This window comes from Tamandua tetradactyla, chromosome 13, assembly GCF_023851605.1.
Source record: "Tamandua tetradactyla isolate mTamTet1 chromosome 13, mTamTet1.pri, whole genome shotgun sequence".
Lineage (NCBI taxonomy): Eukaryota > Metazoa > Chordata > Mammalia > Pilosa > Myrmecophagidae > Tamandua > Tamandua tetradactyla.
This window is the reverse complement of record NC_135339.1, coordinates 38,541,878-38,568,418: the sequence shown is the minus strand read 5'-3', so window position 1 is coordinate 38,568,418 and position 26,541 is coordinate 38,541,878. Positions and strand designations below refer to the sequence as shown.

At 38.4% G+C, this 26,541-nt stretch overlaps 1 protein-coding gene across 4 annotated transcripts in view; it reads left to right on the top strand.

The window, feature by feature from the left end:
- Positions 1 to 22,825, top strand: part of BICC1 (BicC family RNA binding protein 1) — a 299,969-nt gene extending 277,144 nt beyond the window's left edge. For 3 of the 4 annotated variants that reach the window (XM_077125273.1, XM_077125272.1, XM_077125275.1), the window contains exons 16-21: positions 1,861 to 1,900; positions 2,362 to 2,516; positions 8,890 to 9,046; positions 11,932 to 12,092; positions 14,892 to 14,991; positions 20,367 to 22,825. In XM_077125273.1, coding sequence (XP_076981388.1) covers positions 1,861 to 1,900; positions 2,362 to 2,516; positions 8,890 to 9,046; positions 11,932 to 12,092; positions 14,892 to 14,991; positions 20,367 to 20,497 — 744 coding nt within the window. In that variant the 3' untranslated portion in view covers positions 20,498 to 22,825. Of the gene's footprint in view, positions 1 to 1,860; positions 1,901 to 2,361; positions 2,517 to 8,889; positions 9,047 to 11,931; positions 12,093 to 14,891; positions 14,992 to 17,809; positions 17,889 to 20,366 lie in introns of all 4 variants that reach the window. The other variant, XM_077125274.1, reaches the window with a different exon arrangement.
- The last annotated feature ends 3,716 nt before the right edge of the window (positions 22,826 to 26,541 follow it).

The window sequence follows — 26,541 nt, the reverse complement described above, 5'->3', positions numbered from 1 at the left end:
CATCAAACCATGGTCTGACTCTTTAGAATTTCTGCCATATTCTTAGGGTTATCATATGTTCTAGTTTGCTAGCTGCTAGAATGCAATATACCAGGAATGGAATGACTTTTAACAAGGGGAATTTAATGAGTTGCTAGTTTACAGTTCTAAGGCTGAGAAAATGTCCAATTAAAACAGGTCTATAGAAATGACCAATCAGAGGCATCCAGGGAAAGATACCTTGGTTCAAGAAGGCCGATGATGCTGGCGGGCCGCGGTGGCTCAGCGGGCAAGAGTGCTTGCCTGCCATGCCGGAGGACCCCGGTTCGATTCCCGGCCCCAGCCCATGTAAAAAACAAACAAACAAACAAAATATAATAAAACAAGAAAATGTTTAAAAAAAAAAAAAAAAAAAGAAGGCCGATGAAGTTCAGGGTTTCTCTCTCGAGTGAGAAGGCACATGGTGAACACAGTCAGAGCTTCTCTCTCGGCTGGAGGGGCACATGGCGAACACGGCATCATCTGCTAGCGTCTTCTCCTGGCTTCCTGTTTTGTGAAGCTCCCCGGGAGGCATTTTCTTTCTTCATCTCCAAAGGTCACTGGCTGGTGGACTCTGTTTCTCGTGGCTATGTCGTTCTGCTCTCTCTGAATCTCTCATTCTCCAAAATATTTCCTCTTTTATAGGACTCCAATAAACCAATCAAGATCCACCCAAATGGGTGGAGACATATCATCCACTAATCCAGTTTAACAACCATTCTTGACTAAATCACATCATCCAGGGAGATGATCTCATTACAGTTTCAAACATATAGTATTGAATAGAGATTATTCTACCTTTATGAAATGGGATTTATATTAAAACATGGCTTTTCTTAGGGGGCATGCTTCCTTTCAAACCAGCACATCATGTATTATAGTTTGTTTGAATAACCATCCTGGCATAATTATCATTTGCAGCCCATTTCATTTTCACAAGTATCCCGTTTTAGACCATAAATTATATGGACACCCCACATAGGATAGAATGAATGGTCCTCCTGGAAGTAGTAGAGTTGAAGAATTCTTGTCAGCTGGTCCTTGGCCCTCCTAGTCTGGTCTTTGGGACACCTTTAATTCAAGTCATAGCTAGTCCTTAAATTGAGGAGCTGACAACATTGGGTTAACATTTGAGTGTGGTTACATCTGGACTGCTTTCCTCAAACCTCCCTGCCTTGGCTCCTGTGTAGACCTGGCTGTATCATGGGCATTCCGGTCAGAGTTACTGGGATGATTGAATGGTGCTTTTCCAATCCTGTGTGAGAAAAGACAACTTGGTTTAATTTTATCATGTTGTTTAAGGTCAGTACAAATTAAAGCTAACCAAAGGAAAGACTTTGCCAATTCATTAAATAATTTCTTAAGTTCTCTTGACGTCATATCACTGCAGTCCAGACTTATCTAATTGAAGAGGGAATTTTGAGAGACAAAAGGGGAGAATGGATACCTGAAATCATTTTGGTCATGTGGTATTATTTTGAAACTTAGCATAACTGTTGTTAGCTTATTCACTGTGCTTTAACATATATTGGTCCTGGTAAGCTAAATATTCAGAGTAAATAGGTTTTTTTCCCTTTTTGAAGGAAAAATTTTGACTCCTGTTATCACCATGACTTTAAATAATAAATACATAGTTTATTATTCTAATTAATCATTTTTGTGAGCATGTTAAAAATATCAGCCCTATCTTGGATTACTGTCACATGCATGTGTGAAGCTTAGCATTTAGCACAAGTAGATTCATAGGCCTAGGCCACAACCTGTCTTCTCTAATCATGGAGTATTGGCTTGACATTTGGGTAAACTGGAAATAAAGATATTTTCTCTGGGTTTCATTTTCAGGCATTTGACTATGAACAGAAGAAGCTATTAGCAACTAAAGGTATGTGGCACATTAGCAGTGTATGCTTTGATTCTCTTTCTCAGCAGACCTTTAAAAGGTTTTTGAATATATGTGGCAAATTGAGAAATTGGACTTCCTTTCAGAAAAAGAAACCCAGAATGTGTAGGTTCAAGTTGCACAAATGCTGTAGGGATTAAATGTATTTTGTTGAACAGATTAGCATTAGATCCATTAAGAAATCATGTAGCCCATGCCAGAGACCCGGATTCAATTCCTGGTGCTTGCCCATGCATTTAAAAAAAAAAAAAAATCGTGTAGCATTTTGTAGTTTCTATTAATTTGGGTAAAATATTTTGTCAAGATATTTTTAGGTATTTTGTGTTAAAAATAACATTCACTGATAATTTCATATGTATCAAAAAAGCGATACTAATCAATATTTTATTTAAGAAATACATTAAAAATGCCAAGCGTGTTGTTTCATGTTCTGTTTTCCAAAGCTATGTTAAAGAAACCAGTGGTAACTGAGGTCAGAACACCCACAAATACCTGGAGTGGCCTGGGGTTTTCTAAATCCATGCCAGCTGAAACTATCAAGGAGCTGAGAAGAGCCAATCATGTGTGCTATAAACCCACAATGACGACCACTTACGAGGTTTGTCGACTTATGCCCCACCTATTCCTCCTTTCCTCTCAGAAAAAGCGTGCAATCATCCCTCCTCTTCCATTCTCTGTATACACACACAGAAAAAATGATTAGCAGTAACTAGTTTTTATTTCTAGAATTCCTGTAATCATGTTGTTTTAAAGTTGTTGCAATTTTATATAGTATGGTGTTCTATTTATCTTCTTTCAAAGTTTTTCACCTCTTACTAGGGAGATGCAAATTTGAGTAAATGGGGTTTTGTTGAAAGGAAGGGGTGTCATAAATAATAGAGCAAGGCTGGGAGAAGCAAAGGGCAGACGTAGTATTCCATACAAGTTTATATAAAGAGTCCCTTTGTCCAAGGGTATTGCTAGTAGGGCCAACATAGGGGAAGAAGGCAAATATTCAACAAAAACAGGTTTTCAGATATGAACTAAGAATTCTGTGTGTTCGGATTTGCCAGGAACACAGCAGGAAATATCTCAAACAAGGGCTCCAAAATTTTATGTTTCCCAGATGTTGGCTGCACTGTTCAGTGAGAGACTAAGAAACTGGCATTCTCACCTCGTGGAAAGGGATACAGAGTTCCACAGTTAGCCAGGCTACACGTGACTCACTAAGCAAGACCTTTTCAATTTGGGAGTATCAGATTTTGGCTATAAGCCTTTTGGGAGTAGGGTTAGAGGTAGAGACAGTGCACATATGCTTACATGTGCAAACCCAAACTTGGATGAAAATAATTAATCCAAGAATCACAGTGTTAACCAGGTTGCTGTAGGCTTAAAAACAAATACTGGCTGAGGGTTTCATTACTGTTAGTTTAATAACTAGCATTTGTACACTGACCTTCTTTTCTCCACCCGTTTTCTTTGTATTAAATCAGATTGTTGATGAAAAGCAAAAACAAACATGCTGTTTTTTTTTTTCTTTGTCTCTTTGACCAAGTGAAGAAGAAAATACTGCTGAAATACTAAAAAGAATGGTCTCCTCCTATGAATTTCATTGTCACAGTTACAGCAGCAACCTGGCAGGCTATATTTAAAGATTGAAGTTACCTTCTATAGCTGGAATGTAGGAACTATTTGAGAAATTTTGAGGCTCAGGAAGGTATACCCCTCCTTCTGTCATTGTAGCTCTGAGAGAAGTAAGTGTCTCCTCTTATTGGCAGAGGTAATACTGCTTTGCTAATTCGTAGGCTTTTGAGCTGATGCACCCCATAAGTTGTCCATTTTACCTAACTTGCTTTTGTCAGAGTAGAGTATTAGATTACTGATTGCATTTCTGTAATTTCAGAAATAAAAGCTTTAACTTTGGAAATACTAACTCATTTCTGCTCTCTTACATCAGCATTATGATGGGTTCTTCGAAGATAAGGATCCTATCATGGTGTAGTGGTCAAGCACATAGGCTGTGGGGTCTGACAGCCACCAGTGACCACATGTACAGCTTTGGGTGAATGACTTCACTTCTCTGAACCTGTTTCCTCATTTGGGTTGGCATGAGAATTACTCAGGAGGGGGCGTGAGCATTTAGCATAGTGAGTGGTAAATTCTCCATAATATTTCACAGCTGTTACTATTTCCACTGGCGAGCTTTATCCCCAGAGGAAGCCAAGGGCCTGCTGAAAGATGAGATTTTGTATACGAATGCTCATTGGTAGAAATTATCCACATTCAAACTGCATATATGTTTTAATATCTAAGAAAATACCTAGATACTATATGAATTCATAATGTATCAGTAATATTTACCATAAACAACATTCATTTAATTCTTTGAGATGTGTAAGGTGCATTCACAGCCACCATTTGTTCAGACCCTACAAACTTCTAATGAGGAAAGAGGAGACCTGAACAATTTTATCTCAAGGTCATGGTCCGTAAGTGTCAGAGAAAGGATTGGAATTCATTTTACAAAATTGCATTCTGTTGCTCTTTCAAGTGGTTTAACTCAAAATTGCATTCTACTGCTCTTTCAATTGGTTTAACTGAAAAGAGGACATAAATAAATGATCTAGGGACCTCTTGCCATACTTGAACACAAATAGCAGTCAGTCAAGGAGCTTGATAAAAATGCAGGTTGTTCTTCCAGACTCATTCAGCAGGTGGGGAGTGGGAATCGGGAGTCTGCATTTTCAGCAAGCACCTAATAATGGTCCTGATGCAGGCATCTCAGAAAATTCTGCTTTTAACTGAGGTAACACTAAGGAGAATGGTAGCAGAAATGGGCATAGGAACCTGAAAGACTCCTGCTTCAGCAGTTACTCAAAGATGGCTAGACCACCTTCCATGGGCAGGAATGGACAGAGGCTGTCTAACTCACTGGCTGGACCTCTTCTTGCAGCTTTTCTTACTTTTGCTTTGCTTTCCTGTCTGATGTCTCGTGGTCCGTTCACATTGGAAGATGGGGGACGTGACTGGCTAGATCAGAGCACAGGTGATTACCCTGCAACCTGCTCTTTTTCATTGTCCCTTTAAACATTACTGATGGAAAAGTGTTATCATACTTTCTTTGCAAATGGTATTCTGGATTCTCTCGGGTACATAGGATTTGAACTTTTCCTCATACATCCCAAATCCATTAAAATAGGATGAGAGAGCCTTTTCGGTAGCATTCTCATTTTCTGTATTAGTTGCCACCAGCCTCTGCTTGCTTTCTCATTTAGTGCTCAGAAAGGTTAAAAGCAAGGCAGTAGAGTGCTTACCTACCATGCCCGAGGACCTGGGTTCGATTCCTGGTGCCTGCCCATGTAAAAAAAAATAAATTAAATAAATAAATAAATAAATAAATAAAAGCAAGGCAGTAAATGAGGATTGAGTCTTTGGATTAAGAAGCTGGGGACTAGGTGGGGTGGGCAAGGACCTGAGGAAAAATAGAACTTAAATTTTTTTATTAAATGTTAGACCACATAGCTGCTTATGGCACTAATATTTTTAAATTAGAGGTTGCTCTTTCCCCAAAGAAAAATAAAACCAAGTGGGCAAGTGGAATGGTGAGCTATGATAAGCAACATGTTTGGCTAATAGGTCCTAATGGGATGTGGTTGTGCACCGGTTGTAAAGGGACGGAATGTCTCCTGCTCTAGAATTTTGCCTAGGGCAAGAAGTTGATCCTGGTAGCTTTGTATTCAGAATCCTGGAGAAACTAGGCTTGAGCAATAGTTTCCAGTTTTAGGGCAGCATTGAGAAATTAACCCATTCCAAGGGTTCCTTTAGATAAGGAGCAGGCATTTTCAGGCTTTTTTGTTTTTTCTGAGACTCAAAAATATCACAGCATCAACTTGATGTTACCCTGGGACCAAAGGTCAAACAGAAGGCTGTAATATTTCTGTCTTATCAGTGGGGTTGCAGAGAGATTTGGGAATTTTCCTTTGCTTTTCATCTCCCATTTCTTAAAATTATAAGTCACATATTTTCTGGAGCAAATAAAAGGCTGCATTGGGGATCAAAGATGATTTTCAGTTTCTCCAGCACTAAGAGTATTGAGGTTATCTGGCTATTTCAAATTGTATACATCTAAGAGTGCAGCAGACTGCTTTTTCTTCAAGTTGATATCACAAGATCATGTTTTACTTAATGTGTCTAAATATCACCGTCTTCAGCCAAGTCACCCCTGTGTGAGTTAAATAGATGGGTGGTCATATATACTCAAAAAGAGTTAAGTGCAAGCTGTTTTGTTTTTTAGTAAATACCACATGGTGACCTCATTAATATTTCTGATAATAACTGCTTCTGAGCATGTTCTTATTCTCCATGCTGCTTTGGATTTACCTTTTATTTGAAGTATAATAATAGAGATGTTTTTAATGGAAAGACCCTTCGTTTGGGTCACAAGAGCCTTCCTTTCCCTGTGTCCCTTCTACAAAGTTAGTGATCCCATTGACATAGGGAAGGGCAGCTACAAGATTCATTCAGTAGTTTCACAAATATTTATTAAGTACCTTCTCTGTTCTAGACAGTATTCTAGCATTAGAGACACTGTGCTTAAATACAAGGTTCTTGCTTTCATGGATAGAACTTTCTCTGTGGTGGTAGAGAGAGGCACGAAATAACTAAACAAGAAAGTATTAGGTAATAAATCCATGATGAATGTGAAAGCAGCTGCTTTAGATTGGGTGGTCATAGCAGGCCTGGAGTAGATGACTACATCTAGATGTTGGAATCTAGATGACAAGAAGGCGCCAATCTTGCAACGATTTAGGGAAAGACTGTTCTAAGCCAAGGGAATAGTTGCGTGGCCATCATAAAACCATAACTAGCTGCTGAGTTTGTGTGGCAGAAGGCAGTGAGGATGGTGGAACATGGCATATGAGCTTAGAGAGAGGGGAAGAGAGTCACTTACAGAATACCTCAACCCATGGTGAAGAATTTAGATTTAACTCCAAGTGCAATGGAACAGCATTACGAGACCTTAACACAGAAGCAGGGCTTGTTCTAATTTGTATTTTTTTATGAATCAATCTGGTTGCTTTGTATAAAATAGATTCTAGGGGAGCAAGAATAGAATCAGTAAAGCTAATTAGGGCCTCTTTGCCATGTCTACTGCAAGAATGAACACCGTTCTCAACAGCTAGGCTGCAGACATTGCAGAAAATGTCAGCTTCACGCTGAAGGGATGCACAGTTATTGTGAAGGGCCCCAGGGGAGCACTTCACATCAGTGTAGAACTTAGTCTCCTTGGAAAGAAAAAGAGGAGGGTTCATGTTGAGAAATGGTGGGGAAATCAGAAGGAATAGGCAATAGTTTACATTATCTGTAGTCGTGTACAAAACATGATCAAGAATGTTATCCTGGACTCACAAGAAGAAGTTTGTGTATTCTCACTTGCCTGTGAACGTCCTTATTCAGGAGAGTGGGTCTCTTGTTGAAATCTGAATTTCTTGTGTGAAAAATGAACCTGCAAAGTTTGGTTGAGGCCACATATTGCTTGTTCAGTATCTCGAGCCCAGAAAGATGAGTTAATTCTTGAAGGAAATGACATTGAATGTGTATCAAATTCAACTGCTTTTGACGGTGCAATGGTAGTGCAGTGGCAGAGTTCTTACCTTCCATGCCAGAGACCTGGGTTTGATTCCTGGAGCCTGCCCATGACCACCCAAAAAAAATTCAACTGCTTGGATTCAGCAAGCTACAACAGTTAAAAACAAGAATATTGGAAAATTTGGGGGTGGTATTATGTCTCTGAAAGGGAAACAGTTCAGTGGGCTGATGAATAAGATGCAAGACTTGTCTGGCTATGGAAACAAGATACCAGACCTATGAGTAACATTTTAAAGATACAATAAAATTCATCTGTTGGGGTGGAGTTGGGAGAGCCAGTTAGGAGGCTTTTAGAGACAGTCATAGAGTTGCAGAGAAATGGGTAAACTTGTGGTTTTGCTTAGAGATGACATTGATACAACTTGCTGATGGATTGGATGCCATGAGGAAAGGAGAAATTGAGAACAAAACAACCCTTAGAATTTTGGCTTAGGGTAAATACATACCAAGATACAGAAATTCTGGGAGAGGAATAGGTTTGGGGATAACTGGTGGGAACAGGTAATCAACAATTTGGTTTCAGCATGCTAAGTTTAAAATACCAATTAGTAAAATGAAGGTGGCTATAGAGGTGAAGAGTAAATAATTCTCTTGGAATTATCCAGTGAACTTAAAGCTCTGAACATCGTAGAACCTAGACTTTAATAATCTACACAATACAAGTACGTGTAAGATAGTGATTCAGTAATGAAATAAGTGAGGGTGTGAATAAATGTAAGTTCAGTACTTACATTTATTTAAACTTTGAGCAGTTTTAATTTATAATTACTAATATTATTATTATTTAGGGGAGTGAAAAAATAAATTATTCCAACTCTTTGTAATTTGTTGGAGACGTTGTGTACTTGTTTGGGTAAGGATAACACAGGGAGAATAACGATCTCTGTCTGCTCTATTAATTGTTCTGGAAGTGCAGTTCCTCTTAAAGCCCTGGGTCTAGCTGTCCTCTTCACTGCTGCTCCTAGAATAATAGGAGACAGAAAATTTCTGCGATACCAGTTGAAGGATTAGCTTCGCACTTCCTGAAAGTGGGAAGGAATCACAAGTACCCATTTTCTCAAGTCCTTTAGGACTCTTTATCCCAGAGTTTCTCAGAACTATGCTGGGTACCCTCATAATCAGCTCCCTTAAATGAAGGGAAAAGATTTACAGTGTCCTTGGCTGCTGGAGGACAAAGGCTCTAGACAGGAACCCCAGTCTCTGCTTGAGAATCAGCGTTCGTGGGTAACTACAGCAGGTAGCAGCACAAGAAAGTGCAGTGATCTACTGTGGATTCTTTTCTCTTCCCACCTCGGGTAACCACCTTAGTAAACGTCTCCTTATCTGACTTTGACTGTTTACAGGGCTCATCACTGTCCCTTTCAAGGTCCAACAGTCGTGAACACTTGGGAAGTGGAAGCGAATCTGATAACTGGAGAGACCGAAACGGACTAGGGCCGGCGAGTCACAGTGAATTTGCGGCTTCTATTGGCAGCCCCAAGCGTAAACAAAACAAATCAAGTGAGCGTCGACATTTATTCCTACTTTTCAATATCATCAACCTAAAATTTGCTTCTATGGTTTGTAGTGATGGTAAAGTGTAACTCTGGCCTTCATGCCTTCAGGTGCTCAGTATAAGTCATGTATCCTCCCCGCTGAAGGCATCCCTGTCTCCATCTAGATAAAGCAAGCCGCTGGGTCCTCTCCTGTCACTGCATTTTGTACAGGCTTTTGCTCTAGCCCGTGCCATTCAGAAATGTAATTGTTTATATACATTTCCATCTCTCCCAGTAGAACTCGAGCTCCTAGGGACTCTCAAGCCATTGACTTTATTCATTCAGACAACATTTATTAATTGCCCATGTGCCAGGCATGTGTCTTACTATTTATTCCCAAGAGTCTAGAAGAGTAATGGATACTCGGTGTCTGTGGAACGAATGCATTAATGATTAATGCACATACACATCCAGAAGATAGTGAAAAGGTAGTGACATAAGGGAGATGAGCAAAGTGTGATCAAGTTATTGTCTTGGACAGTAGAAGAAGGCCTGTCCAGTGGTTTGCTACCACAGGTGAAGAGAAGAAAAAAAAGGTTTGATTTAAAGCCTGGAGGTTTTGGCTTTGGGCAGATTTGGCAGAGACTTAGCAATCCAGGGATTTTGTTTATTACAACCACTCTCCTGGGCTGTGTAAATGATAAACAGACAAGAATTGACATAGTATTCACAGGATATGCCCTTGATCCTGGGGTGGTTTTGACAGATTTGGAATCCTGAAACACATAGCGTGGAGTGTGAGAAGACTAGAGAAAAGCATGGTAGACATCAGTAATAACCAATTGTTATCACCCATTAGATCTGTCATGTGGTCAGGAATCTTGGATTTGAAAAGACCAGTCATTGCGTTGGCCAAGTTAAAATAAGAGCACAACCAGCTCATGCATTCCCAAGGGTGCTGTCAGTAGTAGCTGGACACATCCTGTGCATCCATGACTGTGACATCAAGCTGGGAGACGGCCAAGTACCAGGCTCAGATCTGGGGTGTAAATGATCTCCACTCCATAGCCCTGAGTAAATTAGTTTTGTGCTTCTCTTTTTCTATCTTTATCTCCTTTTCCTTTATTTAATATGGCTGACTAAAATTGACTGTACTCCTTAGCTGAACTGACGTTTCAGAGTTAGGATTAAGATGAGGGGTTTAGCAATAAAGAGGAATGATTAAAAAAGTCCAGTCATTTGACTTTTGTCACCTATTCTGAGAGTGTAAGTCATTTAAAAGAGACTTGAGTACCATAAGTAGTTACACTCAATAGAAATGTACAGAAGATTATGCCCTAAAATAAATATTTATCATTAGGAATAGTTCATTTTTAAGCTTCTGCTTTTTAATTTTAGCAATGTATTTTATTTAACTCAAGATATGCAGAATATTATTATTTAGACATGTAATCAATATAAAAACATTAATGAGCTATTTTACTTTTCTTTGTCCAAAGTCTTTGAAATCTGGTGTTTATTTTACAAGTATTGAACATTTCCATTGCCATTAGCCACTTGGCAGGTGCTCAGGCGTCATGGGTGGTCAGTGCCTACTGTATTTAACAGCACAGTTTTTGAAAAATTTTTAACACCCTTGTTGAGGTCGCCCATGACCAGGTTTTCCTGAGCATCTCTCTTTATACCAGTTGCTCTAGGGTAATTATTAGTAACCCCCCCATTTACTCTTAAAAAAGCATATTGGCTTTTGTAGGATAAGTGATAAGATCCCTTTCCCATGACTTCCATGCCATGAAGGCCAGTGGCCCCTGCAGTGTGCTATTCACACTCTGCTTTGTAGCACCTCTGACCAGCTGGGCTCAGTGCCTCAGGGTTTGGTCCAGGGTCCTCACCTCTTCACATTCTCCCAACAAGAGATAAGACATCTGTTTTTAAGAGAGAGAGAAACTTTATCACGAAATTCCTTCCATTGAGATCATAATATATAAAGGATTTCTCAACTGAGAGATGAAAGCAACTGGAGAAAGTGGTTAGTGTCACCCAAAACAGTGTAAAACAAGATGCTATAGATGTGACAAGTGGACATCCTTTTTAGTGAAATCTGATTGGCTTAGGTAGCAGGTCTTGAAATGCATTTGAATATTTGGTCAAGTACTTGGGACCGGTCACTTGGGTCCCAAGGCCTGCATGTCCTTGGGTCTGAGAGCCACAGAAAATGTGGAGAAACTTTTGCCAACAAAATCAGTCACAGCACCAAGTCACATCTCCCACATTGCTGTCGTAGCATTCTTCCCAAAAGATTAGTTGCTGTTATAAACTAAATCCCAGAACATCAGCATCATTCTTATAATTCCATACATCAGACTTAATTTTGAAAGCATTCTTTAATATGTCCTTTTTTTTTTTTTTTTTTTGGTGTAGAATGAGATTTATAGGTTGCAATATCCCTTTGGCCGCAGGCAAGCACATGTGTGGAAGCAGAGCGCCATCTACCCAACCAAAGAGAGCCTGGACTGTTATATAATAACTTTCCATACCTTTATTGTGTCTCGGGGATCCTCCTTCCATATCCTCATTTAATTCGCATCAAATCAGTTTTAAAGAGTGACTGTTTCTCAATGCTTAGGGACAATATGATTAATGATTATTAACTATAGAAGCACTACTGCTGAATTGCTGCCTCCCAAGTGTAAGCTTTTAAATGATAAGGGCCTCCCTGAATGCAATAATGGGCATTTCTTAATGAAAAGCCAGTGTTTCAGTAAAGGATTGCTGTATTTCTGCAGCTACTGCTCTGTGCAGCCAAACAGTGAAATCTGAAGTATTTGAGTGATTAAAACTTTTAATTTTAAGCCATGTTCTCTCTCTCTGGCATTTACACTTCCAGCCTGTCTCTCCTTTGCCTTTCAGCGGAACACTATCTCAGCAGTAGCAATTACATGGACTGCATTTCCTCACTGACAGGAAGCAATGGCTGTAACCTGAACAGCTCTTTCAAAGGCTCTGACCTCCCTGAACTCTTCAGCAAACTAGGTCTGGGCAAGTACACAGACGTCTTCCAGCAACAAGAGGTCAGTCATCATTTGTTTTTCCAGTATCTTTGTTCTGGGTGTATGCATGACAACTTCTAGAATGAAATCGCTCAACCTACAGCAGAGCTTTCACTGAGGATTTTATTCAAGCCTCACAACTTGTTTTTTGCTGCTGAGATAAATGTCTTCTCATTTCTTATTTACTTAGTACCACTGGTAAACACAGGATAACAGAAATTTAGAAAACTGTTTGCAAAACTACACCATAGTAGTCTTCTGCCAATTTTAGCTAAAAGACCTCATCTAAAAGACCATAGAAACTTTTGGATTCACAGCTTCCCCAAGGTCAGAAATAAGTCTGTATTTAACATAACTTCACTCTAGTTTGTTATTATATTTCTGTCACTTAAAAATAAATAACAGGATTTCTGAACTATCCAGTTTGGGGGGTTTTATCCCCACCTAGTCACTTCACATCTCTCCCCACAGAATATAATCTGTTTTCTTACATGGTAATTTATTCATCCATTTAGTGCTTCAGTTTTGCCTGAACTGAAACAAGAACTAAGATGTCTTCTGAACCATCTCTACCAGGGGGTTTTGGTCAAACTCATAAGCCAGGGGCATTTATGTATGAAAGACCTGAGCATGATTCTTTGCAATAATGTATCATACTACTAAGAGATGACTAAGCCAATGCAACAGAAAATTATAATGATTTTTAAATCTGTCTTCTTGTTCAAATCTAGACACAGTTTAAGTTTGGTACTAGTTGGCTTTCTTTAGTGTTAGTAATTCCCACGTATGTATCATTCAGTAAAAATCTAAGTTTTTACTAAGCATCTTATAGTATAAATTCAGTTTATTGCCTATGGTCAATAAATTATTAAGTTTAGTTGCTGAACTTTTTTGTCTTCTACCCTTAGGAGTTTTCATATATATATTTCAGGATATTGATTTTGTTTCATTACCTTTTAACCTAAATTAGTGTTCATTTAACCAGGGATTTTCTAAGTTGAGTAACACTTTTATCATCCGCGCATTAAAGAATTGAATCCATTTAGTTAAGCCTTGCTTGTTAGAAGAGGGTGGCTGATTAGAAGCTCAAAGGCATAGGTATTTTTAACCTGTCCATAAAATAGAACGTCTCAAAGTAAGAAATTAAGTGTTATTAAATGATGTTCTGTATTTGGTTTTTTTTTGTATGTTTGGTTTTAATCTGTATTCATTTCCTAATTGAAAAAGCATATAAGTAAAATGTATTATAAGTATTCTTAATCTGTTTGCTCTAAGGAGAAAGAAAACATGAAATTGTAAAGCCATTGTAGCTCTATCCAGTGTTTTATTAACGAAGAGTTAGGGTCAACAAACTTCAACCTTTAGACTCAGTGCCTGATTTTTTTTTTTACCTGGACAGGCACTGGGAATCAAACCCCGGTCTCCAGCATGGCAGGTGAGAACTCTGCCTGCTGAGCCACTGTGGCCCACATCCAATGCCTGCTTTTTAGATAAAGTTTTGTCAGAAAACAGCCATGCTCTTTTTTTTGTGTATTGTCTTATGGTTGCTTTTTTTTTTTTTTTTTTTTTTTTTTATGGCTGCTTTTGAGCTACAACAACAGAGCTTGTGACAGAGACCATTTGACCTACTAAGCCTAAAATATTTACTCTCTGGCCTTTTAAGAAAAAATTTATCAACCCCAGAATTAAAGAGTCTCTATTAAATAGAATTTCTATAAACGTATCTCTACAGTTGTGATAAGTGATGACCTTAAGGTTTTGCAAAATCTGGCATTTCTTTCAAATCAAAACATAATATCAAATCATGTTCAATATTATTTGAATGCAAAGTATATTTTACTGTTTCTGATGTGTTAAAATTTGGTTTTCTGTCTCCTTCATGTAGGATATACTTTAATGTAAATCTAATTTAACAGAATTCCCCATCAAGTAACCTTTGGTTTTAATTTCTTTTAAGGGTGGTCAAGATTCCTTTAGCAGCTTTCACAGATGATATAGCTATACACATTATTATTAACCATAGCTACCAATTATTGTACCTATGTGGTGAGCCCACTGCTCTACCTCTCCAGGCATATCTAAATATGCCCACAACAGTCCTGCAAGGTACAGCTTTGTTAGCCCTCAGTGCCCACAGCTAGCAGTATTAGAGTGAAGCCCTGAACCCCACACTCTGCCTTCAGAGCCTGTGGCCTTTCACTTCCTCCATATTGCCTTCAAAGGGACATAGGGACCCCTGGGATGTTTTTTCAACAGTCTGTTGCTGATATCAGAGAGTACAATTGTATTGTCCCTGGGAATACTGCTTTTGTGTCACTCTCAGAGATAGTGTGCTGAGCTAGGCGGAGTAAGTCATGGGTCTGAGGTCCTGGAATTCTTCTATTAGTCCTAGGTAAAGTACAATGGAACATACCACTCATGGTATTATTCATTTCCTTCTCATGAAGATCCACTTAACCAATTCAGAAGCCAAAGTTAACAAATGCTTTTCCCTTTACTGGGCAAATATATTCTTTTATCAGCTCACAAAAACTGTGCAATCGTTTGTCTTCCCCTTTTTTGTCCTAGTTGCCAGAATGCTCAGAGCTAAGCTTTTATCTTGATCGCAGCAGTGCACTGGCTTAGACTAAGTCTTCTGCTAAGATCATCACTCCATTTCCCCACCTTTATTACTTGGCTCTTGGCTCTTAGGTTGATGGCACCACCATTCCTTTTTTAGAAGCAGGCAGAGCATAATTAATAAGTAAAAGAGATATAATAATGTATTGACTATACATCAAGGACAAAGAAAATGAATATAGATTTTTTTTTTACCCACAGATTGATCTTCAGACGTTCCTCACTCTCACAGATCAGGATCTGAAGGAGCTGGGAATTACTACTTTTGGTGCCAGAAGGAAAATGCTGCTTGCAATCTCAGGTGAATATGAATGCTCACACTCATATTTTGAAATCTGAATAACCTCTGCCAGTGGTCTCAGGCAGTGGGTCTTGTTCACCTTAACAACTTCTTGCTTACTACCCTCATATCTCTCTGGTGTTGATCTCAGAGAGCCCTCCTGCCAGCATTGTGACGAATGCTGAAAATATCTCCCCTTTCAGTAAGGCATAACCTGCAAACTTGCCCTGACAACCTGCATCCTTAAATTAGACCTGTTCAGAAAGACCTGAACCAAAATTGCCCTGTATAGAAAATGAAGATGGGAGAGAACTTTCAATCTCTTTTTTTGTGTTTGTATTAGGGAATAATCAGTGAGTTAGTAAATAATTATTGTTGAATGGATGTCATGCTTCATATATGATTCTTTGCACACCAACTGAGATCATCGCATCAGAGAAAAAGAGAATGTGGTTATTGGTGTATTTTGGAGCCTAGCAGTATTTCTTATCTTAATGGTGTATCATATTTTCCAAGGTTTTAATAGAATTTGAGAGACACAGAAGGGTAAGGTATCCTGAAGTACTTGCAAAATGAAGGAAATTGATGATGTCTGCTACCCAGACCACCTTCTTTGTTGTTGGTTGCATGTTCTATGTGTTAAAAATGCTCTATATGTATTTGCTGATTGCTTCTCTGATTTGAAAGGAACTGAGCCAGATCAGGAGTTGGAAGGGGGCAAGTACCCATGATGTACCTCAAAAAGTTGTTCATAGAAAGATGAGAAAGACATTTTGAAAAAAATGGAGTTACTTTTTGAAGAATTACCAATAAAGTTCATAAATGTTAAATTTTTATATGTGCCGGTCTCCCCAAAGACCAAGATATCAAGGGCCGAAACCAAGTTTCTGGTATGAGAATTGCCTGCTTTTTTTCAGTGCACTAAACTTGCAGGCTATGCTTTTGTAAAGCCAGAAGTTGCATCCAAATGGTGAAAGTCCTTTCCAAATAGCATCCACTAATAGGATCAATTAAAATTTAAAACCTCAAGTGCTTTTTCATTTTATTTTAGCATCAGATTCCGTCCTTTGCCCCTTCTAACTCCTAGGAAATCTTATATATAGACCCAACATCTAAAGCAAATATAAGAGAGCAGCTTTTGAATGGGAATGGAACTCCAGCCGTTGAGCTTCCCTGTGACAGCCTTTTAGGCCTCTGCATTGAAAAAGAAAGATCTACACACATCCATTTGAAAAGTCTTCATCCACCTTGTGTACACAAATAGCTGCATTAATGGAGTGCCATAGGGCAGGCACTTAGTTCCTGTTTGCCTATAAAATCAACTTGGTATAGTGAAAAAAGCACTGCATTCAAATAAGGAGATCTGGGCTTTGCTTCTACTAAGTTACACGCCCTTGCTGAGGTCATAACCTCTTTTGGTTTCGGTTTATTTACGGTGAAGGTGGATTGGAATAGATAAGCTTGTAAGATCACTTGCCATTTCTAAGATCTGTCCTTTCATGTGAACATTGTCCGGCTTAATGAAAGTAGAGGAACTAGTGCTTGACAGTATATTTTATTATCAGGATACCCCTTGCTCTTTCGTTTTTAACCGTCAGTGGCAATCAGATAGTCTTTTCCAACTTATTTACCCTAAAGCTCAGTCTCACAGGGCTAATCCTAGATGAACTTTTATTTATTTTCAATTCATTTATTAATTTGAAAATAAAATTGATATGCTACTTGAAATTTGATTAACTCACATATTCATCGCACCTACAACTTAAAATATGCCTGTGGGTCAGCACGTTGATAACAAACAGAAAAGGGATATGTTCCTGAACTTCATTCTTTCACTAGAGATTCATGGAATGTCAGCAATAGTGTAATGATAATTAAATTTCTTCTTTGTGCACAACCCCAATTTCAAACTCTCTAGAGATTTTAGGATCAAACAGATGCCTCTCATATTTCCATGAGTTTGAGATGGGCCACTAGGAACTTTACTCTGAAATGCATCTATGATGTGGAGGAGGGTTTTAGCTAGTAGGGTAGGAAACAGGAGGGGTTTTGAATCCTCTGTTAAAAAATATTTTCTGCAGTCATCTTCTTCAGTATGTTTTCATTGAGGTTATGTATTTACTACCTCTCTAGAATGCCTCTCTTAGTGGGGTACGCCTGTCCCCTTGGCTTTAAAGGAAATTGGGAGGCTTTGAATAAGATGCCTTATGAATGCAGCTCACAGCGTGAGACATTTGACTATTTTAAGGATGGTTTTATCTTACTTTGTTGAGTGTAATTGTTTGAACCTAGTAAATAGTTTTCTCTGCAGGTAACAAGTTTTTATTGAGAAACCCTTCATCACAAAGCCTCTTTTTCCAGTTCAACTCGTCTGATAATAAAGATATAAACATAGAGCCTCAGACATTCCATTTCCAGATCGGTACAGGGTATCTGGGCAGCCTTGGCTCATGTTTGTCTTGTGGTAACACAGCTTGGTTAGATACAGTTTGTTCAAAATTCTTTTTAAATTGTGCAGGTTTTAAACTCATCATCAGATTTTGTCTTTCAGTATGAGGTGTCTTTACTTGTTTTTAATCTTGGGCCTGAAGATAATTATTTTAATATTATTGGAGGAGACTATATATTTATATGTAGTAGAAATGGATCAGAGAATAAATTCGATCTTTTTTCCCCCCCAAATCCAAACTTTTCTGGAAGTTCATAGATTTCTCTCTTAGGATCCTAGTAAATGGTTAACTAAATAACAGTGACTCAGTGAAAGGAAGTTAGAGTCCTGTTTGCAGGCTTCCCGCCTCAGCCTCAGGTAGATCTAACATTTCCCGACCTATTCTTTTAGTTTGTGACTCTGTTCAGATCCGCAACAAGATCCTGAGAGCTGCCAGGATTGTGTGAACCTTGGAATTTCAGAGAAAAAGGTTGGTATTTTCCCAAACTATCCCTCAGGCTTACTGAAAATAAATGGAGGAAGGCATTTGCTCTTTTATTTAAGAAAAAAAAAAAAAAGTCCCTCAGTAGGACTTGGTCCTTGACAATTTCTTTGGAAGATTTGCTTCTGTGCTTGGCTTCTGGGATGCCTGTGTCTGTACTCTCCCCGAAACTGCATCTTTAGGGAATTGCTGAATTCCCTCATGGTCAGTTTACTGTTTCAAAGATCTAGTCAATACAATTTGGGGGAATAAAGTTGTCAGTATTTATTCAAAAATTGTCTTCAGTGGCCCAGATTGTTTTCATATGCTCGGTGGTACATATTATATATGCTTAAGGAGAATGGTGTTTGATATAATTGTTCATTTTCCTTCTCTCTAATATGGGAATGTTTCTCTTATTCGTGGGTTATTTCCCTATGAGAAAATGGAGGCCCAAGAGAGTCTGCGAACTTGTAGGTGATAAAACTTAGCAAGGCTTCTACTTGAAGAGATTTATTTATTCTTACCTTTCCTATGAGTTTGCCTTTATATCTGCTCAGTTCTTTCTTGATTTCTGAATTTCTGAAGTGATTTTTTTAACAAGATACATGTGTACCTGTGTTCAACTTTTAACAGGAATGTCATAGCTACTGTGTTTCTGTAGGAACTTGAAATGGTAGCCATCCATGTGCATGCCTGCATGTTCTTCTTTGCTTCTTTAGAGTTTTAAAGCTACATTTTACCATTAAAAAAAATAAATATGGTAAGGGCACTGCGTTGGTGGCTCAGTCTGCCATACTGCTGACCTGGGTTCGATTCCTGGTGCCTGCCCATGCAAAAAATATATATATATGGTATACTTACTAAGAGGTAAAGCTCTGTGATCTGGCATCCTGGGAACTACTGGTTTCTCAAATCTGTGTTTCTGTTGCTCAGGTCGGTTGTCTCTGCCTGATGGGGTGGGGCAGCCCAGGCCTTTGCATCAGGCAGGTGGGGTTCAGCACTAGCACTGAACAGCTATGTGGCCTTGGGGAAGTTACTTCGTCTATTTTTTTAAATTCAGTTTATTATCTATTAAGTGGAAAATGATAGTATTTAAATAGGACAAAACGATTGTGAAGTGCCTGTCATATAATAAGCTCTAATAAAGCACTGATATTTTTCTTCTCCCCTAAGACCTCCACGTGAACAAATGAGAGATGATCTCCACTCTTGCGTTGCCCCTATAGGGCAGGTATCTACATTTTGGAAGGCAGTGGGGTGAAGTGCTAACGGTGTTGGGAGATGGGAGCTGGTCTGACCATATGGCCTTAACCACCTGTGACCTTTCTGAATCTGTGTTTGTATCCTCAGCATGACTGTTGTTGGCCAGAGCTCACAGTGTAACTTCAGAACACAGCAGGGGATTGTATGTGATTGTGGTTGAAAAAGGAATGTATACCATATAAATAGAAAGTGTTAAATTACCTGCTCCAAGTGCTCCCCTCCCCAAATAAACATAATTTTAAGCAACTCAACTATTTAATTCCTTTAATCTATTTGAAGTTGGATAAGTTTCAATATATTTCTATTTGGTGGCTACTAGAAACCCTCATGTCCAGTCTGACAGTTCTAGTTATTTGTATGTGTTCACTTGAAAGAGTAACATCAGCTGATTGGAGGGTTTATGTGCAGGGATGGAGCGTTGCACAGTCATAAACAAGGTAGGCTACTTCCACTGCTTGTCTACCTTTGGGGTTAATCATTTTTAGTTGGCAAAAGACAAACAAGACCCTATTTTCTCAATACTATGATTTCTTTAAAATTAAGAACAGGGCACCTCAGTTTTTACCTGAAAACTAGGAATGCAGCTGTCTTCAAATATTAATTTCCCAATTATTTTTGCGGAGTTGATTTTATATTCAGATAAACAAAACCAGCTGCTGAACTGCTTTTTCAGGTGACTATTTCTAACTCAAGGAGTATAGACATCATCGGTTGGTGGAGCTAGAGGCGTACTTCCCTTCAGCTTATCCCTCAGGTAGCCTCATGTTTAGGTGTGGGGTCTTCTTTTCACATCTGACTTCAGAAGTAATTTGATTGTTTTGTTCAACATGGATGTGTTCAATAGCCATAATAAATTTGTGTCATTGGTAGTCATTCTCGCATCTTACCTTTCACCAACTTTGACTGCCCCCTTTGCCTTGGAAATGGCGTGGTGGGGTAGGTGAGGGAAACTGTTTAATTGATGCCTCTAGGGTTTAGATGTTTCTGATATATCCCTCCAGATAGTTTACAAACTGCCAGTGTGCTACCTTTAATATCAGGCTTTTTGATATTTCAGAAATGTCATAACCATTAATTAAAAGTTTGCCTTTTGCTAATACTAGGCTTTGATTTTCCCCCCAAATCCTACCATGGCACCGTTTTATGAGCTCTAATGCTCTATCGTGTAGATTACAGAACATCTTCATGGAGCTCCTAACAGTGCTCTCTTTCTCTCTCTAGAACTAAATAAAAACCGAAGAAAGCTTTTTGAACCGCCAAATGCACGCACCTCTTTCCTGGAAGGCGGAGCAAGTGGGAGGCTGCCCCGTCAGTATCACTCAGACATGGCTAGTGTCAGTGGCCGCTGGTAGCAGCCCCTTCTAGGCACGTGCCCACCAACTGACTGTGAAGTTGGACACAGGAAACCTGTGATCAGCCTTCACTGCACATTCTCAGCACCCTGGGTGTCTGGTATCAGGACCAAAGCATCTTGTTCGCACCTGTACTTTGTACCAAAACGGAAGAAAAGAGAGAAGATATTCTGATGTCATTGTACAGAACACCAAATGTGGATTACTTTTCTAAAAAATGGCAATTGGACAAAATTTGCAATATGAGGATAGGGCTATTTTTCCTGTTTTTATTTACCTGTATAACATATGCACTGATTTTTTACTTAAAATGAAGGATGAATTGACATCTGAGATGACAGAAATCATAGACGTTATTTTGTTTGCTTGTTTTGTCTTGGTATTTGGGGATTTTTTTTTTTTAAATAATCAAAGAGGAATTTTCTGGTACTGCTTTAAAGTAATTATTGAGGTCTTTCAGCACTTTACACTTTCTGATTTCTTGTCCTGTGGAAATTGTCTCTCTCTCATTTTCATGTCACCTGATGTGTTGGTACAATTCAAATTTAGTCACATTTTTTCTGACTGCATCAAATTTTATTTGAAATGGTACTAGGTGTTAGTTTCTCTGCAGAATATTCTGTGACTTTGGCAATGTGACTCCACTTGGGTCTGGACCAGTTCTGTTTATTCACATCAGCATTCTAGAAACACTTAGCAGTGAACCCAGTTCGCTGTAACAGGTGCAAAGAAAGACCAAATGGACTTCTCAATATTAACCCTTTGCAGTCATCATATTTAGCTGCTGCCTGTATTGCTAAAATGGTTTTAATGGTTGTTTGAAGGCAAAGGGCTATTTTTAGTATACTGCCACTAAAGGACATTTATTTATATCAAACTTTTATTTTTAGATATTATAAGCACACAGTACATAACTGACTAAATTGATATCTACGAGAGATTTATGGTAGAGAATGGACAGCATTTAATAACTGGAGCCCTAGATGTCACTTTATTTAAAAAGACAAATAATCATTTGACAAGACAGCACTTGTTGCCATAATGAGGAGAAATAGATTACAGTCCTTATCATGTACACATTAATTGCGCTCCATATGGTCAGAGGACTTTCCTAAAACCATATCTGTCTGCTCGAAGTAGACTTGTTATTTGTTGAGAACGGAAAGACTTTAAGTCTCTAGATCAATAGCTTGTAAAGATGGATGACTTCTGAAGGGAAGGAGAAAAAAAAGACTTTTCTAAGTGGCTAGACTCATTGTTAACAATCTTATACTGTGAAAGTCCAAGAAATCAGGCTACATTGTTTTCTGGGTCTTTTCAGACATCTTATTGTGGATTTATGAAGGGTTTTCAATCCGTAAAGAAAATCACTAAGTGCCTCTCTTTCCTCAAAGAAATATTATTTCCATATATGTTAATTTGTTGGAAAACTTTCCCATAGGAAATATTGTGAATTACTTGTACTGTAATGACTTATTTATGTAAAGCTTTCAAGACTCTCTACACGGACATAAACCACTCTCGTGTGCTCTCAGCAGAAGGCATTAGATAGGCATACACAACGATTGGGGATTTTGATAAGTGTGGGATAAGAAACACTCTGACGTTTTTCCACGGCTAAGTCTTACCATTAAAGTAAGAACAAGAATTGAGGAGACATTTTGCACGCAGATATAAGTTGTTCACTTTAAAAAATAGTATTGGTTACCTTGAAGGCATAGACAATGGGCCTGTCATGAAATTATCAATCAAAACTGTCAGGGGCTTCCCATTCCCAAACTGAACTAAACTAAACTGTATCTGCCACGTGGAGTAGAGCTGAATCATTCCTTTTTCAAGTACAAAGGAATAATTCTGTGCACATGTACACAGATGATCAGATCATCTCCCTGCCTTACGTGGCTGTAAGAATGTGTCACACTAAACACTCAGTAAAGGTACGAATTCCACGTTTGTTCCTGTTCATCAACTCCCCAGTTCTCTGAATTTTATCTTTTCTTTAAATAGACCTTCCCAAATAAAATATTATCATTTTCCTAGCTCCCTACCATTCGCTTTCAATAGGAGGATGATGGGATGGATATGCAGTATTAAGTCTGTATCGGTTTTATGAACAGTGCTTTGATATTATGCCAAAAGGAAAACTTTCCCAGTTAATCTAGATTAAATAGGGTGTTTAAAAATAAATAAATAAAAACACTGGAAATTACTTTTCTCACTTTCTCTTGATGCAATGAAGGGACTATTACACTACAGTGTACGGTGTTGTCAGTGTTATTTGATGCACAAAATATTTGGATTACTGAATAAATGTTAGTTTTTAATCAGTCTGTGCCTTAATAGTGACCGGTTATCTGTAAATATAGAACAGATACAGATTGTATTTTTGTGTGGATTTTTGTCCTTTTAGTGATTTTTTTAAATGAGAGATGGAATTAAACATTGAAAATGGGAATTTTTTCTAAATGAATCAATTGTTACATGAAAAATAAAATTATATAACTCCTTTGTATTGCGCTTGCTAGAGGAAATGTTTCTTTTTAAAAAATCTTTATACATAAACTCTATGCTTGTCTTTATATTCTAAGAAAACCTTTTTTTTCCTACTATTTTCAGCAGAGTTCAAAGACATTTCTGCAGCAGAATTGAATATGCACTCTCTGTCCTGTTGCTTTGCATTGACAGCCCGCATTTTCAACCAGAAATGAAGGCACTTATTTTAGCCAATGAATCTGGGACCAGCAATCAATCATTGTTTCTCTGACCACCCATAGGTACATACAAAAAAAATTTAAAAAAAGAGGTAACGTAATGGAACAGGTTTTATTCTTTCTTTTATAAAGACTCAAGCGTATGACCACTTTGACAGCCTCTTCCATCATCAAAGAGCCTCCATACATAAGTGATGCTGAGCTTTTTGACCCAGGTTCCCGTTTCAAAGACTAACTGTTATGCATCCCCCTGAGCAGTGCCAGGGCCGTGCACTTAGATTCTAATGGAACTCATTTTTGAAACAGAATTGCTGCATGTTACTAACCTGAGATTTGTCTAAATCACAAAGACAACCCTCTACCTGTTATGGTCCCAGGAATATATCTCCACTTGAATTCTCTATGCTCATATTTCTTAAAAATGGTTCCTGACAGCTTCTTTAGAAAATGAAAATCTTACCTGTGAACCCAGTATTAAATTATCCATCCATTCATTCACACATTTCATTCATTACATAAATACTTAATGAGTACTTAAAAAGTGTCAGGCCCTTTCTAGGCACAGCAATTAATTAAACAGCCTTTGCCCTCATTGAGCTTACATTCTAAATAGCGAAAGGGGGAGCAGATGAGGGTTTGGAGGATGGAACATCATATCCTTTAACCTGGGCCTTCGTGTCTTTTTATCAACTCCAAGGGAACTCTGGGGATCGATCTAGAAACCCCATTTTTTTGACATAACCAGTTGTTGGAAGTACCCATCTCACAGAAACAGGCCTGTGCTTTCAAGTGTAAACTATATGTCTTTCCTTGTCCCTTCCTCCCTCTTTCTAGGTTCCTAGGTTTAACCACATTCTCAAAAGGGGTGCCTGGCCAAAAGTGTTAGGTTCCACTGCATTATAGTTTTAATCTATGATGATAGTGTTTAGAGACCTAGCACTTCTTAGATTTGACTCCAAATAATGTTGCAGTCTTTAGAAATCAAGTTTACCTTGAGGGAACATGTGTTAGATGACTGTTTCTAAGGGAGCTTCACTCCCTTGGATATGTAAAGGGATATATGTTTTTTAATTAGCTCAATTTATTCTACCTTATATACTTATTAAAGTGATTATACATGAATTCAAATATCTTAAAGCACATTTAACCTAATTTTCATACTAAGAATTTATATTTATGCATGTATTGTATACATCCCAGTAGTTGCCAGAGGCCATAATTCTGTTTTCTCCTACATAATTCTGTATTTATAGCCTTTTGGGTACCTTTCAGGTTGTCTGGCTGGGAGGTGAAAAAGTTGAATTTCATAGTTTTACAAACATGGATGACAGTGTTTACATTAGACCTTGGGAAAATTGCTCTGTGCCTCAGAATCCTCATCTGTAAAATGGAAATACTGCCCACCTCCCGGTACTGTTGAAAGGGAAAAGAGAAGGCAAGGTGTACATTCTTCCAGACCTGGCACATAGTAGGCAGTAAATAAATAGCCACTATAATTACCAGCTAGGTTTTCCTCTCAGGCATCTTCATCGTGTTCACCTGCCTTCTGCATCTGAAAGGAGAGCCTCTTTCCTGTGCCAGACACTCACTAGGGGACTTTGAACTCTAGTGTCAGGTGACCCAGCCTCAGCAACTGGCAAAGCCAGAAGTCAGAAAACTCCCCTAGGGTCTAGGTCAGGGCCTCACATTTGGTACAGAAGTCACCCCTTTCTGTGTCCACTTGTGCTTTTATTGGTTATTTTACATCTAGTTCATCAGAGGATTTAAACTGGCTTCTCCATAATGGTGAAGAAGGTAGTAGCTAACTCTAGCAGTCAGATCCCTTGTACCTAATGTCCTGCTCTCAGAGAGTCCTCATTCCAGGTAGCATGTTTTTTTCTCTGAGGGTCTCCTCAGTCCTACCCCCGGTTTAGCTCAGTTTCTCCCCCTTTCATTCCGTTTTGCCCACCACCCCCAGGATTTGATACCAATTTCTTTTGTGTGTTTATAATGACCTTTTCTTTTGGAAGGAGTCATTTGCCAATATTTGTGCCAAGTTGGGTTGTTTTCCACTTTTAAAAGCAAATCGAGTTAGATATTTGACTATTCCTACAGACGTGGCCAGGAAGCTTCAAAAGCACTTCATTAAGGGATTTTACATTTTTGTTGCTTTTTAAAATACTTTGACTCATTCTGAAAGGAGGCAAGTGGAGCTTGAAGTTCCCTTTTCTCAGGGGTTAGGCCATGAATGTGTTTTGGAACAGATTTGGGGAATTGGATTCGGAGTCTGACTTTGGAGGCAGAATTTCAGTGTGGGAACCAAAACCTTTAGGAAAAAATTACAGTAATTGAAATGTTTCAATTTCATAATAGAATGCTTGGAGGGGTTTAGAGGAAAAAAAGAGTAGCTCAGTAATTTGGTGTGTGTGGCCCTTTTTTTCAAGGCTAGAGAAAACAAATGACTCTGAACTCATTGTCTTCGAAGCTTCTTAATTCCTAATAGAGAGGCTGTGGGAATTAGACATTAAAAGACTTTAGCAAAATATCTAGAATACAATATATGTTTATACAAAAATTTTTTTTTTTTGAATGTAAAATATTTTATTATAAATGGCCTTCCCTTGGGCCCGGAGAGGAAGACATTTTTATAGGTTACCTGGACCTACAGATTCACTCTGGGATTATATCCATCAGAAAATAACATTTCTTTTTAAAAGTCTATGATAGAGCTGTCTTCTAAAGGTGTTTATTTTCTGGGTTGGCTCTTAAATATTTACTTAATGCCCTGGCCTAGAGTAATTAGAGGCTATTGGTCATCATTCAGTCATTGAACAAATATTTTTGAATATTTTGGATATTCTGCAGGCTGTCTCCCAGCCCCTGAAGAGATGGAGACACATCCAACACATGCTTGTCTCCCGATTGTTCGCAGTTTTGTAGATTTGTAAGTTTTTGTCATACAAAATTTTCACTGAAGCACAACTGACTGTCCAAACTGATGATGCAATTTGATATAAAGTCACCATGGAATGAAGTTTTCCAGCTGTTTAGGCTTAGTAATGTGAGTGGGTGACATTTCCTTATTTTTTCCCCTCTTTCCCGGAATCTTAAACTGGTGGTATTCACAGTCTGATGAAGTTACTTGATTAAAATTCATCTTATGGGTTGAAAATGTTCTACAATGAGAAGTTATGCTACCTTTTGTTTCACAAATCAGTTAAATTCCATCCTATTACTTTCTCTATATATTTAAAAGTTTCAAGTGCATAAAAGTACCTTAAATATTTCCATTAGAGAAGTGTGACCTCAGTGTGGCTTTAAAGAAAATAGCAGTTTTTCACCTGTCATATAATC